The 17,128-nt window shown below is 45.9% G+C and overlaps 1 protein-coding gene across 3 annotated transcripts in view; it reads left to right on the forward strand.

The window, feature by feature from the left end:
* LOC137623379 (uncharacterized) overlaps positions 1-17,128 on the forward strand; it is a 130,507-nt gene that overhangs the window by 76,689 nt on the left and 36,690 nt on the right. For all 3 annotated transcript variants that reach the window (XM_068354219.1, XM_068354216.1, XM_068354213.1), the window contains exon 2: positions 6,417-6,554. In XM_068354219.1, coding sequence (XP_068210320.1) covers positions 6,453-6,554 — 102 coding nt within the window. In that variant the 5' untranslated portion in view covers positions 6,417-6,452. The remainder of the gene's footprint in view (positions 1-6,416; positions 6,555-17,128) is intronic.

The raw sequence follows: 17,128 nt of genomic DNA on the forward strand, positions 1-17,128 counted from the left end.
TTAGTTAGCTTTTGGAATTAATTTGATTAATTATGGTGACGAAGAGAGTGTGAACTCTCGTTCACCTTTCAATGGCCGACCCTTCCCTTAGACGGAAGTGTTGGTGTCTAAGAGAGTATAGACTCTTTCTTAATTTTGCTTAACAAAAATTATAGATTTATTAAGGTACCGAAGTTAATTAACATTGAGCCCGTCATTTCGGTTTTACCTGTTAACATATTATGCTATTTCCGCCATAGAGTTTGAAAGAATTTCTTTGATAGTCTCGTACTGTTTTCAAAGTTGAACTAACGTTTTGTTTTGTCTCTGCAGTTGTTGACGTTCAGAACGTTCAACTTGCACTCTATCGTTACGATAGAGAAAGAATGTTCACGGTTTCACGTTGCAGTAAGAGTAACCGTGTCTAGCGTTTTGTTCATTCTTTCTTAACTTAATGGTTTTGATCCTAATAAAGGAACTTTTCATTTTGGGAAATATTTCAGTTTTTTCCTTTAACAATAATATGTTTTAACGATATATATGATTGGGCTCTTCTCTCAGGTTCTAAGTCAAGAGAGAGAGAGAGAGAGAGAGATAGAGACGGAGGGAGAAAGAGGAGAATAAACGTTTCATTCAAGCCTGCCAGGCGTACGAGTAACGTCGTTATCGTTTTTGCTCTTCTCCCTAGTCTCTTTAGGGGAAGAAACTAAACGTTTCTAGAGTGATCTAGTGTTTAGTCTCTTTCCAGCCACTGAATTATCTTTCATTAGATTTTTCTGTTACATTGTAATTCTGTTTTCGCAATTACTAACTTTTGAGAAAGGATAGAATTGCGTGTTTCAGGTACAATCCACTTAAAGTTTCGAGTTCAGTGAAATAAGTGCAAACAGAAATCAAAGTGATAAGTGATTAGCGCAAAGTATGTCAGTGTTGTGCGTGAGGGTACTTCTGTGCGCGCCAGTCGTCCTCCCAGTCCGGGACCTCTTGCAAGCTCCCAAGACCAGGGGAGAAGCAATGTCGAAGGGCATAAGGGTTCAGCAGGCCTTGATCGGCGCACAGAAGTATCCTCGGTGGTTGTGGGCGTGTCTTACCGAGACCGTCACTCCCACCCGCAGACGATTGAGCCCTTATTTTGCTCGTCTGCAGAAGAGATTTAGGGGAGAAAAGGCAGAGTAACGCTGGTCTCAGGTCTCAAGACCTCTTAAACGTAAAGTCCAGACCTATGCCAGACGTACGAAGTTAAAGTTCAACAACCCGGATGACTGTCATTGGGTTAGCTCTGACTCTCCTCAGTCATCAGTTGAATGCACTCCGCCTAAGAGGAGTAAGGTTCTGCCGCAACAGATCTCTGCTGTTAAGGCTTTACCTCAGCAGACCTTAGTGTCTGCCGACCCCAAGTTGACTCTACTACAGTCCATGCAGTCACAACTTTCGGTCTTGATGCGTGAGTGTCGGGCTGAGAGTGTTGCGCCTCCTCCTCCGCCTACACTCCCTCCGCCTACGCTCGTTCCGCCTGATCGCAGTACCACCTGCCAGGCGTACGATGTTGTGGACTCTACTACAGTCCATGCAAGCACAGCTTTCGGACTTGATGCGTGAGTGTCGGGCTGAGAGTGTTGCGCCTCCGCCTCCGCCTACACTCCCTCCGCCCACGCTCGCTCCGCCTGATCGCAGTACCACCTGCCAGGCGTACGATGTTGAGCCACGTGCTGAGTTTGCTGTTCCCAGTGGTGTTCAGCCTCCGCCTTCCTTAAGGCAACCTTTACAATGGGATCAGGAGGATTATACCTCTCTTCCTCCGCCTCCACTTGCTGCTCCACCAGTGATGCAACACTCGGTTGAGGTACAACAACCTCTCCCGTCCATGAGTCAGTCTCCTCAGCTCTCGCTGCAGCGAGCTCAACCCTCCACAAGGCAAGCACCACAACATCTTAGCCTTGCGCCTCAGGAGCCTCAGCTTGCGAGACATTTACCTTGTTCTGCGCAGCCTCTTCCTCATCGCGCTCCGCTCACACCACAGGAACTGGAACTTGCTACTCCGCTTCCGCCAACCGCTCAGCAAGCGCAACCCTTGGGTTCAACCACTCATGCTAGGAGTCAGCCCCCTCCACCCATGCGCCTTCCTTCTGCTTGTCTTTTATTCAGCCTTTGCAGACTGAGCCTCAGGTGTTCCCTCAACAGAGTCTTGAAGAGGAAACCACAACTATTGTTGTTCCAGCTCGTTCTGACTCTGCTGTTCAGCATACCTTACCTCCATTTTCAAACCATATGATAATGGAGGTTATTTGTATTACTTATAAAAATATATTTGTATTCCTTGCAATATATTTTTAACAAGATCGCAAATATGGCAAAAATATGATTCATGAGTTATGAATGTAAGGTTAATATTATGTTGATATTAAAACTCCATGCAAGCATGCATAAAGCACTCTAGCACTGGTCATGGAATGTCTGAGAAATGTTAAACCCCATGCACACGCTCTGCTTTCCTTACAGCAGGCTCTGCTTACAGCAGGCTCTGCTTACTACATGCTCTGCATACAGCATGCTCTGCATACAGCATGCTCTGCATACAACATGCTCTGCATACAGCATGCTCTGCATTCAGCATGCTCTGCATACAACATGCTCTGCATACAGCATGCTCTGCATTCAGCATGCTCTGCATACAACATGCTCTACATACAGCATGCTCTGCATACAGCATACTCTGCATACATCATGCTCTGCATACCTTACCGCATGCTTCTCAGTCACACATCTTTGGTTGTTGCCAACTCACTAGACTGTCAAGCAGTTTCATAACGTTGCCTTCTAGTCTGCTGCTTTTGCACCAGTGAACCCTCACTGAGAGAACTTAGCTTTTCTAGGATATGGTCCCTGTAGATGAGAAAGTTCTTTTCTCCCTCCTTCTGATATTCCCTTGAGGACTCTGTCATTTGGAGGGAGCCTTTAGCTGCATAACCTCTTATGGACTTTTATTTAAGCATAACATGCTTCCAGGGAAGGTAATGGTTCCACTTCAGTCGCTAATCCCGTCTGTTACCACACCTGCTCCCATAGACCTTGAGCTGTGTTGCATGACATGCAGTCCAGGCTTAGTCCTTGTTAGAGGATTTTTTGTTTACGGAGTCAATGTGTCACGGGGAAGACGTTCAACAACCAACAGAAGTGACTTGTTGTGACGCAGTGCGGCAACCTCAGCAACCCGATAAGGAGTTGTCTGTACGACCCAGACAGTCTAGACAGATTCGGGTTGTCACTGTACTTCCTCGCTTGCCCATGATTGACAGTTCACAGACTGTGCAGTAGTATCATGATCTTGTGTCCGGCTCCGTCAGACGACTGGCTTTTAAGAGCTCCCACAAGTCGTCGCTGTCTGGAGATTTTCAAATGGACTATGGATCTGACCAAGGAACTGGGCCTCCTGGTCAATTTTGAGGAGTCTCAGCTCGTTCCATCCCAGACCATTGTCTCCTTGGGTATGGATCTTCAGAGTCGAGCTTTTCGGACTTTTCCGTCGGCCCCAAGGATCTTCCAAGCCCTAGAATGCATCCAGAGCATGCTGAGAAGGAACCGATGCTCAGTCAGGTAGTGGATGAGTCTAACAGGGACACTTTCATCTCTGGCCCTGTTCATCGTGTTAGGGAGACTCCACCTCCCCCCCCTTCAGTATCATCTAGCTGCTCACTGGATAAAGGACATGACGCTAGAGACGGTCTCAGTTCCTGTTTCCGAAGAGAGGAGGTCTTCTCTCGCGTGGTGTAAGAACAGCTTTCTTCTCAAGGAAGTCTACCTTTGGCTGTTCAGAAACACGACCGCCGTCTCCTCTCGGACGCATCAGACACGGGCTGGGGTGCGACTTTGGACGGACAAGAATGCTCGGGAACATGGAATCAGGAGCAAAGGACACTTCACATCATTTGCAAGAAGTTGTTGGCGGTTATTCTGGCCTTGATAAACTTCAAGTCCCTCCAGCTTAACAAAGTGGTGGAGGTGGACTCTGACAACACCACAGCCCTGGCTTACATCTTCAAGCAGGGAGGGACTCTTTCGTGGAAGTTGTTCTAGATCGCAAGGGACCTACTCATCTGGTCTTAAGATCGAAAGCTCACTGGTAACGAGGTTCATTCAGGGCGGTATGAATGTCATGGCAGATCACCTCAGACGGAAGGGTCAGGTCATCCCCACAGAGTGGACCCTTCTCAAGAATGTTTGCAACAGACTTTGGGCCCTGTGGGGTCAGCCAACCATAGATCTGTTCACTACCTCGATAACCTAGAGACTCCTGTTGTATTGTTCTCCGATTCCAGACCCAGCAGCAGTTCACGTGGATGCTTTTCTGCTGGATTGGTTCCATCTCGACCTGTATGCATTCCCGCCGTTCAAGATTGTCAACAGGGTACTTCAGAAGTTCTCCTCTCACAAAGGGACACGGCGGACGTTGGTTGGCTCCGCTCTGGTCCGCGAGAGAATGGTTCTTAGAGGTACTGCAATGGCTGGTCGACATTCCCAGGACTCTTCCTCTAGGAGTGAACCTTCTAAGTCTACCTCACGTAAAGAAGGTACACCCAATCCTCCACGCTCTTCGTCTGACTGCCTTCAGACTTTCGAAAGACTCTCAAGAGCTAGGGGCTTTTCGAAGGAGGCAGCCAGAGCGATTGCCAAAGCAAGGAGAACATCCACTCTCAGAATCTATCAGTCTCAAGGGGAAGTCTTCCGTAGCTGGTACAAGACCAATGCAGTTTCCTCAACCAGTACCACTGTAACCCAGATTGCTGACTTCCTGTTATATCTAAGGAAAGTAAGATCCCTTTCAGCTCCTACGATCAAGGGTTACAGAAGTATGTTGGCAGCGGTTTTCCGCCACAGAGGCTTGGATCTTTCCACCAACAAAGATCTACAGGACCTCCCTAGGTCTTTTGAGACCTCAAAGGAACGTCGGTTGTCCACTCCAGGCTGGAATCTAGACGTGGTCCTAAGGTTCCTTATGTCATCAAGATTTGAACCTCTCCAATCAGCCTCTTTTTAGGACCTCACATTAAAAACTCTTTTCCTCGTGTGCTTGACAACTAAAAGAGTAAGTGAGATCCACGCCTTCAGCAGGATCATTGTTTTCACATCTGAAACGGCTACATGTTCCTTGCAGCTCGGTTTTTGCTAAACGAGCTTCCTTCACGTCCTTGGCCTAAGTCGTTCGAGATCCCAAGCCTGTCCAACTTGGTGGGGAATGATCTGAAGAGAGTACTTTGCCCAGTTAGAGCTCTTAGGTACTATCTAAAAAGGTCTTAACCTTTACCAGGACAATCAGAAGCCTTATAGTGTGCTATCAAGAAACCTTCTTTTCCAAGTTCTTAGAACTCAGTTTCTTACTATTCAGGCTTCTGATTAGAGAAACACATTCTCATCTGAAGGAAGAAGACCTTGCTTTGCTGAAGGTAAGGACACATGAAGTGGGAGCTGTGGCTACTTCAGTGGCCTTCAAACAGAACCATTCTCTGCAGAGTGTTATGGATGCAACCTATTGGAGAAGCAATTCAGTGTTCGCATCATTCTATCTCAAAGATGTCCAGTCTCTTTACGAGTACTGCTACACCCTGGGACCATTCGTAGCAACGAATGCAGTAGTAGGCGAGGGCTCAGCCACTACATTCCCATAATCCCATAACCTTTTAACCTTTCTCTTGAATACTTTTTATGGGTTGTACGGTCGGCTAAGAAGCCTTCCACATCCTTGTTGATTTGGCGGGTGGTCAATTCTTTCTTGAGAAGCGCCGAGGTTAAAGGTTGTGATGAGGTCCTTTAGTATGGGTTGCAGCCCTGTATACTTTAGCACCTTTGAGTTGATTCAGCCTCCCAAGAGGAACGCTGCGCTCAGTAAGGAAGACGATCTTATTAAAGGCAGAGTAACGGTTCAAGTCGACTTCCTTACCAGGTACTTATTATTTCATTGTTATTGTGGATAACTGATTATATGAAATACGGGATACTTAGCTATCCTTTAGTCTTGTACACTGGTTTTTCACCCACCCCCCTGGGTGTGAATCAGCTACATGATTATCGGGTAAGTTTAATATTGAAAAATGTTATTTTTATTAGTAAAATAAATTTTTGAATATACTTACCCGATAATCATGATTTAATCGACCCTCCCTTCCTCCCCATAAAGAACCAGTGGACCGAGGAATAATTGAGGAGGTGTCAACAAGAAGTACTTGAGTACCTGGCCACAGGTGGCGCTGGTAAATACACCCCCTTCTAGTATTGTGATAGCTGGCGTATCCCTCCATAGAATTCTGTCGGGCAACGGAGTTGACAGCTACATGATTATCGGGTAAGTATATTCAAAAATTTATTTTACTAATAAAAATAACATGTTTACAAGAAATTACAAATATATTTTACTGTTATACTAATTATGAACTTTTTTCCAGTTTCTGTTGCTCATGTAGCCACCAAATGTGCAAACCATGCCTTCTCAACGCCAACCAAAACGGCTTCGTTTGTCATGTGTGATTGCAACAAGTGACATGATTATAAACCAACTACTGTCATGTCCAGATTTAGGTCGAGTAAGTATATTTAGAGAATGAAATAATTGTCCTTGCAAAGATTTACATTGGATGTCCTAACTTACTTTCATTTTTGGAATAATTTTAGTTTGTTCCTGTACGTAGTACAAACCGTCAGTCTTCAATAGGAGTATGATTTAAGTGAAACTGGAAATGGCCATTAAGCTTTTAAACTAGGTAAACACAGTTGGCTGTCGGGTAGTTAAGTTACCTTCACTTTGACTTCGTCCGCTGTTCTGTACAGACGTACTTCTCATCGTCCAAATTTGGCTTGATTTACGGTTTGCTTTCTCTTTCCAGTTGGTTTGCAGTGCGTTTGCTGTTGATGATGTTGGCTCCGTGGTTAGGCATGCGGTTATATTCTGGTAAACCCGGCCAAGGATGTGGACTTTACACGAATAAACTGGAGTTCAGCCCTCATCATCTATGTAGTTTCTATAGGGTCCATGGTTGTCTACAGGATTCCACCTGTTCTGAATGTTGGGAGTGGATTGAGTTTGTAAATAAGAGGAAGAAGTCAAAGAGAGATTCTTTAGAGTCTGTCTTGGCAATGCCCAAGCTGATGCCTAAGAAACTCTTGAGCTCCTTCGTCTCAACTTTGGGTTCAGAGTCTGCTGCAGGTTTTTCTTTTCCCTCCAAGGCTTAGTCTGTCGGAAGAAGTAAGAAGAGTGGAGTCGCTGCCCTTTCCTCAGGAAGTTCCTTGAGCAAGACAGGAGTTGTATTGTGATGTGTCCTTGTCTGCTGCCACAGATAAGTCCCCGTCGCTTGTATCAGAGAATCTGAATACAGCCAGAAAACCCTCGACATTGGTGAATGGGAAGCATAGTTACTTCCCTTCCCCTGCTTTGTCTTTTCCGGCACCTTCTTTTCTCCTGTTTAGCCTTCCTGAACCTTCTGTTTCCCCTGCTTTGTCTGTTCCTGCACCTTCTTTTTCCCCTACTTCGTCTGTTCCTGCACCTCTTGTTTCCCTTGCTACGTCTTTTCATACGCCTTCTTATTCCCCTGCTGAGGAGCTGCCTACCATCAGGAAGGAGAAAAGTTCTCCGAAGCACAGGACGACCGACCTGGAGAGTGCCTCGAGTCTCCTCCCAATTCCTTTGCATGGTTTCATAGGAAGAGTAGAATTTTACCAAAGCTCTCCCTTGGGAAGTGCTGAGGTACGAGGTTCTAAGAAACATGCCCTTTCCTCAGGTGCCAAATATCATCCAAGAATTGGCTCGAGTACCACTGGTCAGGACTTAGAGCTATACTCTAGTCCCTCTTCTGCCTAGGAAAGTTCCCCAGAAGCCTTGCTCACTTCATCGTCATATGCATAAACACCCAGATAAACACAATATCCTAGAACTGCTCCGAAGACCTATCCTGACGCTCACGATCGTATTCCTGGCTACAATGAACAGCATCCCTATGTATGAAGAACTCTGTTTGTGCTATGCATTCACCAACTTTATATGAAGGTATTCACTCCTTTACAATCTGGTGAGGCCTGTAAGAAGAAACCATTTGTCCATGACTCTTGATTCTTAAGAGTGTCTTCACGGGCATGATTGCTGGAACAATCGCCTACTAGAAAGAGAACTTGTCATGACTCGCCACGCACATGAGTACTTTGTGTATCACCTGGTATTCATGCTTTATGTGCATGATCATCTTTATGAGTGTGGTTACCCCAGCATGCCTGCCAATACCATGATCACCAACTTGTGAACAACACATGCACAATTGCCAGAACGCGCAAAATCACAGTCATGCTCACGTACAAAGGCATGCGCACGATCAGCAAGATGAACACACAATTGTTGCCTCGATCGCGTTCTCCTGTACATGCACAAAGTATTTCATTTTTTTCACCTATTAAGTATATATCTCGTAAATGTGACAAGTAGTCACGGTCACAAACTCGTGAACCAGTGGGGCAGTAAATCGTTGAAATCACAATTCCCAAAAGCAAAACTTACTCTCTCGGTCCTCACATTCTCACTTCCCTCAGGAAAGAAAGACCCAGTGCAGATCAGGCGATTCCTTCCTTAGTGATAGATTGCCAGTGAAGTCTTCTTCGTGGAAGACCCAAAACATTAGGTCTCCTGTACGCAAGCCTGACTTTAAGACCAAGTGCAACGAGAGATAATTAATCCAGGAATGAGTACGATTCCTCCCAGTCTTTCTTTGTCTCCTCTTCTCTCCATTCACAGAATGTCGCTAGAGAAATGAAGGACGTTTGAGGGAAGATTAAGTCTTCTGGTGATCCCCCAAAAGTGAACAGCTAATTACACTGAAACAAGAGCCTATTCAGCAGGATCAAGATCTTGTCATGATTGATGACTCCCTGGAATCCATTGCATGCACCGGCACCAGCTCAGGTAATGTGGCCCTCCTCGGGGTTCCTTGTCACTCACAAATAGGTGACAGACATTGTGTCATTGACAACATCTTTCCACAATCTGGTCCGACATAGTACTCTCAAACCAGACTAATGATATGCTGGACATGTTTAATACCCAAGTCTCAGCTCCTGAGAATTTACTCAAAGCAAGTAGATCCTCAAAGTTGCCTCCAATTTTATATCAATTCTGTCACTACTCCGAGTCCTTTACCTATAGATCTTGACGTTGCCAACTTGGTACTCAGTGTTCCAAGCGACAAGTTTTCTAACCTCTCCTCCATCTTCTGAGGATTGGAGATGTAGAATATGGAGGTAGCAGCTATGTCTGCTATTCAGGCCTACTCTTGGCGTGATCACTGGTCAGGGGTCAGTGTCTCGCTTTGCAGTCACAGAAGAGTTGTGGAAGGATAATGTCATGTGACACTTTCCAAATCTTTTGAAATCGGGAGCGAAGGTGCTACAGTTCCTCTTACACCAGACTGTTTCCTTATGGGGCAACTGCATCCTTAAAAGACGTGATGCAGTCTTAGCTAAATGCTCAAAACAGGGATCTCCTTGGGACGTATTTCGTATAAGGAATTCCAAACCTGTGGATTTCCCCACTGTTTCGTCCTTCAGACATTACCACACCCATTGAAAAGGCAGGAAATATGAGCCATTCATCCTTCATGAGGAGAGCTTTGGCCCAAGGATGCCTGCCCCTCAACATTATCAAAGAAACTCTCCTCTTAAACAGGCTAACCAGCAGAGATGCTTACTCTCTCCTACAGACTTTCAGCAGCTCAGGAGACAAGACCCTCAGCCCACCTTTCACCATAGAGGAAACCTTTCTGGTCAAAGGAATTGTGGCTGTTGGGACTCCCGTTAGGGTGAACAAATCCTCCAGCTTACCACCGGGAAGGGGATGCCTAAAAAGCCATTGGCACAAATGGCAATTCCTCAGGGCTGATCCCTGAACTGTAGAAGTTCTATGTTCAGGGTATTGAGTCCCATTTGTAGACCGTCTACCCCCTCTGACTCCGACTCTGACGGTCCGACCATTGTATTTTAGAGGATCTGCAAAGGACCTCCTCCTACAAGAGAAATTGTCCAAGATGTTGGCCAAAGGGGCTATAGAGGAAGTCTTAGATGACTGCCCAGACTTCCTCAGCTATTTCTTTTTAGTTGAGAAGCTGACGAGGGCTGGATACCCGTCATAGACTTGTCTCATTTGAACCTGTTTGCGTTACAAACAAGGTTCAAAATGGAGACTCCAGCCACTGTTCTTCAGGCCATCAGGAAAACTACTTCCTTTTGACCTTACACCTGAAAGATGTATGCTTTCAGGTCCCTGTACATCCGGGATCAAGGAAGTATCTAAGGTTCCCCTTCAGAATCTTCCACTTCAAGGTGCTGTGCTTCGGCTTCTCCACATTTCAGGTCTTTACCAGGATCTTTGCTCTTGTTTCAGCCTGGGCTCTTGGCATGGGCATTAGGCTCCTGAGGTATCTATATGAATGGCTTTTTCTGGCAGTCTCAAGCTTTGCTTGCAAAGCGTAGAGAACTCCTTGTCTACTTTTGTAAGGAGTTAGAAATCCAGCCTCGTCTCTCAGCTTGAAAATCGACTTGGCCTGAGCCAGACCGTTTCTAGTTGCCAACAGGGTAGCAAGATTCAAGAAAGTGGCAGAACCTTTCTTGGTAGGGGAACCGCTCCCAGCTCGCTCTAGGCTGAAGATTCAGGGACACCTCACCTCATTTGAGAAACTGGTCACGTTTGGCAGTTTGCATCTTTGCTGAGTGCAATGGGCTCTGAACAGCCAGTTGTCACAAACATCCGACCCCCCTGCACCCCTGGGCAGTCATCTAAGACTTCCTCTATAGCCCCTTTGCCAGGGATGGGGCGCTTACCTGTAAAAGGAACAGATTTTAAGTCTATGGTCCCAGGAAGACAAGGCCTTTTATATCAATTGCCTGGAAATGAAAGCAGCGTACCTATCACTCCTCCAATTCTTGTAGACGCGGAGATTCTCATATGTCACTCTGTGGTACTGATAAGTGACAACTTCACAGCAGTGATTTATATCTTCAAATAAGGAGGCTCTGTCTCCCACTTGCTATGTCAGCTGACAGTGGAAATCCATCGATGGGGACAGACCAATGTTGTGTCCCTCTTGGCGAGGAATGTCATTGCGAAGTCTCTGCATCTCCTCTTGGCAAAGAATCTTTTGACTTTGTCGGGTTCACGTCACTAAGACATGTTGGCCACTCACCTGAACGCCAAGTTTCCACAGCTGCAGCAATGGGAGATGCTTTCCAGCATCATGGGACAGACTGGACTTTTACTGCTCTCCTCCGTTCTGTCTTTGCCAGGCACTTAACAAAATATGAACATCCCAAGAAGTCAGAGTAATGCTAGTAGCCCCAAAGTGGCTCCACAGGGAGTGGTATCCAGACCTGCTAGAACTTCTCACAGAAATTCTGAGAGAACTCCCAGAATGGCCAAACCTGGTATGCCAACCACACTTAAAAAAGTTCCACGGGGCCGTTTACTGCCTATCTCTTACCCTGAAGACTGTCTTCCTCCTTGCCTTTTCCTTGGCCAAGAGAGTGTGTGAATTACGCGGTCGGTTTTATCTTACTTCTCATTCTAAAAGGCAGAGAGAACTACTCTTGTCTTTTGTTCCTCAGTTTGTGGCTAAAGACACAAAATCCGGGTATACTTAACTCTAGATTTGACCCTTTCACAATCTTTTCTCAAAGAGGTAACTGATGATCTAGATAATGTTACTCAGTTCCGTAAGAGCAGCCAGAAAATATCTGAAGAGAACTACCTCTCTTAGGCCTAAAATTCATAGCCTATTTATAAGCACAAGCTGCTCCAAAAAGGTAAATATCTAAGACCACTATTTATTTTTGGTTGCGTGAGACCATTATGAGAGGATATAAATCCTCAGGGGAAGCGTTGGTAGCGACCCCCTTTGAGCACATGATGTCAGGGGACTTGCCGCAACCCTAGCTTTCTGCAAGAATTGCTCAGCATCCGGAGTTCTTAGTGCAGGTCTTTAGACACATTCTCCTTAGGTCTTATTGTTGCGGCTCAAGTAATTTAATTTAAGCTCCTACTGGACTCCTAACCCTTTATCACTACAGTTATTCTCTGTACTATAAGGGTGTGAAATGTGGATCACGTCTGAACTTACTCGCAAGATGTTGACCTGGAATACTGTACTTGTTTGGGTCACACCCTAATTTAGGTAAGAATAACAGGTTTTAATTATGAATAAATTTTTGTCATAATTGTTTTTGATGCCCAGATTTTGTACAGCTTCACCTCTACCTTGGTCTGGACTTACAGGGTTCTGACACGACAACCCAGCCTCTTCACAAGCTGGTTGGACTCTCGTCATATACAGTACAGTACATACTTTTTGAATGTTGCATAAAGCATTTTCCATCTATTGTCAATGTATTAGAGCGAGTGACAGCCTCTTACGGAGACTTCCTCCCACCTAAGGAAGACTCCCATTTAAAGGACTCAGAAGTTTGTATCCGCATAGGAATAAACATCAAATTTTAAAATGATTTGTATTTTTCATAGCTATACAAACCTGAGTCATTTCAGCCAAGTCTTGACCAAGATAGAGTGGAGCTTGCATCACAACTGTACGTAACACTGCCCAGAACCTGAGTTGCTAAGTAACAAGTTATAGTTGCAATTGAACCCCATTTTCTTTTTTATTGTCTGGTCATAGAACACTTGACTTTTGAGTAACCCATTTAAATGACTTAGGTTTGTATAGCTAGGAAAAATATAAATTATTTAAAAAATTTTATTTCTTTATCAATAATTTCCTCTTCTTGTAATATATACTGTAGATACTAAAATTTTTTGTTTTTCAATATTAATCTTACCCGATAATCATGTAGCTGTCAACTCTGTTGCCGACAGAAATCTACGGTCGGGATACGCCAGCGATCGCTATACAGGTGGGGGTGAACACAACAGCGCCATCTGTGGTCAGGTACTCCAGTACTTCTTGTCAACACCACCTCAATTTTTCCTCTGTCGTGCCTCCGGCTAGACCTACATGGATACGCTGTTGATTCTGGAGTTATTGCTCACGATTTGGTGATGTATTTGCTCTAGAGTTTAGCCTTCGCTATTCAGGAATCTTTATCATTAGCTTAGCAAGTTTTTGGAATTAATTTGATTTAATTTTTGATTTAATTTTGGTGACGAAGAGAGTATGAACTCTCTTTCACTTTTAATGGCCGACCCTTCCCTTAGACGGAAGTGTTGGTGTCGAAGAGAGTATAGACTCTCTTTCTTAATTTTGCTTAACAAAAGTTATAGATTTATTTTATATCTCTCCGCCTTTTATAGGCCTCTTCGATTAACTTCCTTTTATTATAAACTTATTAAAATTAATTTTTATATTTGTTTATATTCGACCTTTCCTAATAGTAGGCGGTCTTTTCTTGGAACCGAAGTTAATTAACATTGAGCCCGTCATTTCGTTTTTACCTGTTAACATATTATGCTATTTTAATGTTTTTGAAAGAATTTCTTTGATAGTCTCGTACTGTTTTCAACGTTGAACTAACGTTTTGTTTTGTCTCTGCAGTTGTTGACGTTCAGCACGTTCAACTTGCGCTCTATCGTTACGATAGAGAGAGAGTATTCACGGTGTCACGTTGCAGTAAGAGTAAACCGATTCTAGCGTTTTGTTCATTCTTTCTTAGCTTAAATGGTTTTAATTCTAATAAAGGAACTTTTTATTTGGGAAATCTTTCAGTTTTTTTCCTTTAACAATAATATGTTTTAACGATATATATAATTGGGCTCATCTCTCAGGTTCTAAGTCAAGAGAGAGAGAGAGAGAGATAGAGACGGAGGGAGAGAGAGGAGGATAAACGTTTCGTTCAAGCGGGTAACGTTGTTATCGTTTTTGCTCTTCTCCCTAGTCTCTTTAGGGGAAGAAGGTAAACGTTTCTAGAGTTTTATTCTTGTTCCCAGGCTTTATGCGGTGAGAGATTTTAAACGTAGTTTATTTGATCTAGTGTTTAGTCTCTTTTCCAGCCACTGAATTATTTATCTTTCATTATGTTTTTCTGTTACATTGTAATACTGTTTTCGCAATTACTAACTTTTAATGAAGGATAGAATTGCGTGTTTCAGGTACAAACCACTTAAAGTTTCGAGTTCAGTGAAATAAGTGCAAACAGAAAATCAAAAGTGATAAAGTGATAAGCGCAAAGTGTTACAGTGTTGCGTTCGAGGGTTCGTCTGTTCGTGCCAGTTGTTCGCCTAGTCTGGGACCTCTTACAAGCTCCCAAGCCCAGGGGAGAAGTAACGTCGAAGGACTTATGGGTTCATCAGGCCTTGATCGACGAACAGACGTTTCCCTCCGTGGTTTCGGGTGTAACCAACTCACGTAGCCGACGTGATCACCCCACCCACACAAAGACGAGAGAGCCCATTTATTCCTCGTCTGCGGAAGAGGTTTCTCGCAGAAACCATGGACCAAATCTTGCAGCTTTTAAGTGCAAGTCGGTCCCTTCCGCGCAAGTCCAACTCCTAGGTGGAGCCATTAGCACTGGGTCAGTTCGGACTTGCTGCAGTACGACAACTGCACACCTCCCAGAGAGGCAAGGTGGTACCGCAACAGGCAGTAACTCCGTCTGTTGCCGCACCAGCTGTTTTAGACCCTCAGTCTCAACGGACAGTAGCTCCGTTTGTTGTTGTCTTTCTTAGACTCTAGTGGTCTATGCTGCAGACAATGCAGTCTCAGCTTGCGGTGTTGATGCAGGAGTTTCAGGCAGAGAAGGTTAGCACACCTCCTCCTGCGAGCGCTCCTCCACCTCTGCGCAGTCCACCCTGCCAGACGTATGATGTTGAGGCTCCTCCTGCCTCCATGCGTGAGCTGCCGCATTGGGAGTTGCCAGGTACCAGCGCTATGCAGCAACCTCCACTTTCCTTGAGGCAGGAGCCTCTTGCTATGCGGCAACCTCCTCAACCCTTGAGGCAGGAGCCTCATGCTTTGCAGCAACCTCCTCTAACCATGAGGCAGGAGCCTCATGCATTGCGGCAACCTCCTCCATCCTTGAGGCAGCAGCCTCATGCGTTGCGGCAACCTCCACCATCCTTGAGGCAGCAGCCTCATGCTATGCGGCAACCGCCTCAACTCTTGAGGCAAGAGCCTCTCTCTGCGCAGCTACCTCCTCAACCCTTGAGGCAGACGCAACTCTTGAGGCAGGAACCTCATGCTATGCGGCAACCTCCTCTAACCATGAGGCAGGAGCCTCATGCTATGAGGAGCCTCATGCTATGCGGCATCCTCCTCAAACCATGAGGCAGGAGCCTCATGCTATGCGGCATCCTCCTCAACCTATGAGGCAGGAGCCTCATGCTATGAGGAGCCTCATGCTATGCGGCATCCTCCTCAACCCATGAGGCAGGGACCTCATGCTATGAGGAGCCCCATGCTATGCGGCATCCTCCTCAACCCATGAGGCAGGAGCCTCATGCTATGCGGCAACCTCCTCTACCCATGAGGCAGGAGCCTCATGCTATGCGGCATCCTCCTCAACCCATGAGGCAGGAGCCTCATGCTATGCGGCATCCTCCTCAACCCATGAGGTAGGAGTCTCATGCTATGAGGAGCCTCATGCTATGCGGCATCCTCCTCAAACCATGAGGCAGGAGCCTCATGCTATGCGGCAACCGCCTCAACCCATGAGGCAGGAGCCTCATACTATGCGGCATCCTCCTCAACGCATGCGGCATGAGCCTCATCCCTTGCAGCATGAGCCTCATCCCATGCAGCATGAGCCTCATACCATGCAGCATAAGCCTCATCCCATGCAGCATGAGCCTCATCCCATGCAGCATAAGCCGCACGCCATGCAACATGCTCTGCTTACCTTACAGCATGCTCTACATACAGCATGCTCTGCATACAGCATGCTCTGCATACCTTACCGCATGCTCCTCAGTCACACATCTTTGGTTGTTGCCAACTCACTAGACTGTCAAGCAGTTTCATAACGTTGCCTTCTAGTCTGCTGCTTTTGCACCAGTGAAACCCTCACTGAGAGAACTTAGCTTTTCTCGGATATGGTTCCTGTAGATGAGAAAGTGCTATTCTCCCTCCTTCTGATATTCCCTTGAGGACTCTGTCATTTGGAGAGGAGCCTTTAGCTGCTTAGCCTCCTATGGACTTTTATTTAAGCATAACATGCTTCCAGGGAGGGTAATGGTTCCACTTCAGTCGCTAACCCCGTCTGTTACCACACCTGCTCCCATAGACCTTGAGCTTTGTTGCAAGACATGCAGTCCAAGCTTAGTCCTTGTTAGAGGATTTTTTGTTTACGGAGTCAGTGTGTCACTGGGAAGACGTTCAACAACCAGCAGAAGTGACTTGTTGTGACGCAGTGCGGCAACCTCAGCAACCCGATAAGGAGTTGTCTGTACGACCCAGACAGTCTAGACAGCTTCGGGTTGTCGCTGTACTTCCTCGCTTCCCCATGGTTGACAGTTCACAGACTGTGCAGCAGTACCATGATCTTGTGTCCGGCTCCGTCAGACGACTAGCTTTTAAGAGCTCCCACAAGTCGTCGCTGTCTGGAGATTCTCAGATGGACTATGGATCTGACCAAGGAACTGGGCCTCCTGGTCAATTTTGAGGAGTCCCAGCTCGTCCCATCCCAGACCATTGTCTACCTGGGTATGGATCTTCAGAGTCGAGCTTTTCGGGCTTTTCCGTCGGCCCCAAGGATCTACTAAGCCCTAGAATGCATCCAGAGCATGCTGAGAAGGAACCGATGCTCAGTCAGGTAGTGGATGAGTCTAACAGGGACACTTTCATCGCTGGCCCTGTTCATCGAGTTAGGGAGACGCCACCTCCGCCCCCTTCAGTATCATCTAGCGGCTCACTGGATAAAGGACATGACGCTAGAGACGGTCTCAGTTCCTGTTTCCGAAGAGAGGAGGTCTACTCTCACGTGGTGAAAGAACAGCTTTCTTCTCAAGGAAGTCTACCTTTGGCTGTTCAGAAACCCGACCGCCGTCTCTTCTCTGACGCATCAGACACGGGCTGGGGTGCGACTTTGGACGGACAGGAATGCTCGGGAACATGGAATCAGGAGCTAAGGACACTTCACATCTATTGCAAGGAGCTGTTGGCGGTTCATCTGGCCTTGATAAACTTCA

This window comes from Palaemon carinicauda, chromosome 2 (assembly GCF_036898095.1).
Source record: "Palaemon carinicauda isolate YSFRI2023 chromosome 2, ASM3689809v2, whole genome shotgun sequence".
Classification (NCBI taxonomy): domain Eukaryota; kingdom Metazoa; phylum Arthropoda; class Malacostraca; order Decapoda; family Palaemonidae; genus Palaemon; species Palaemon carinicauda.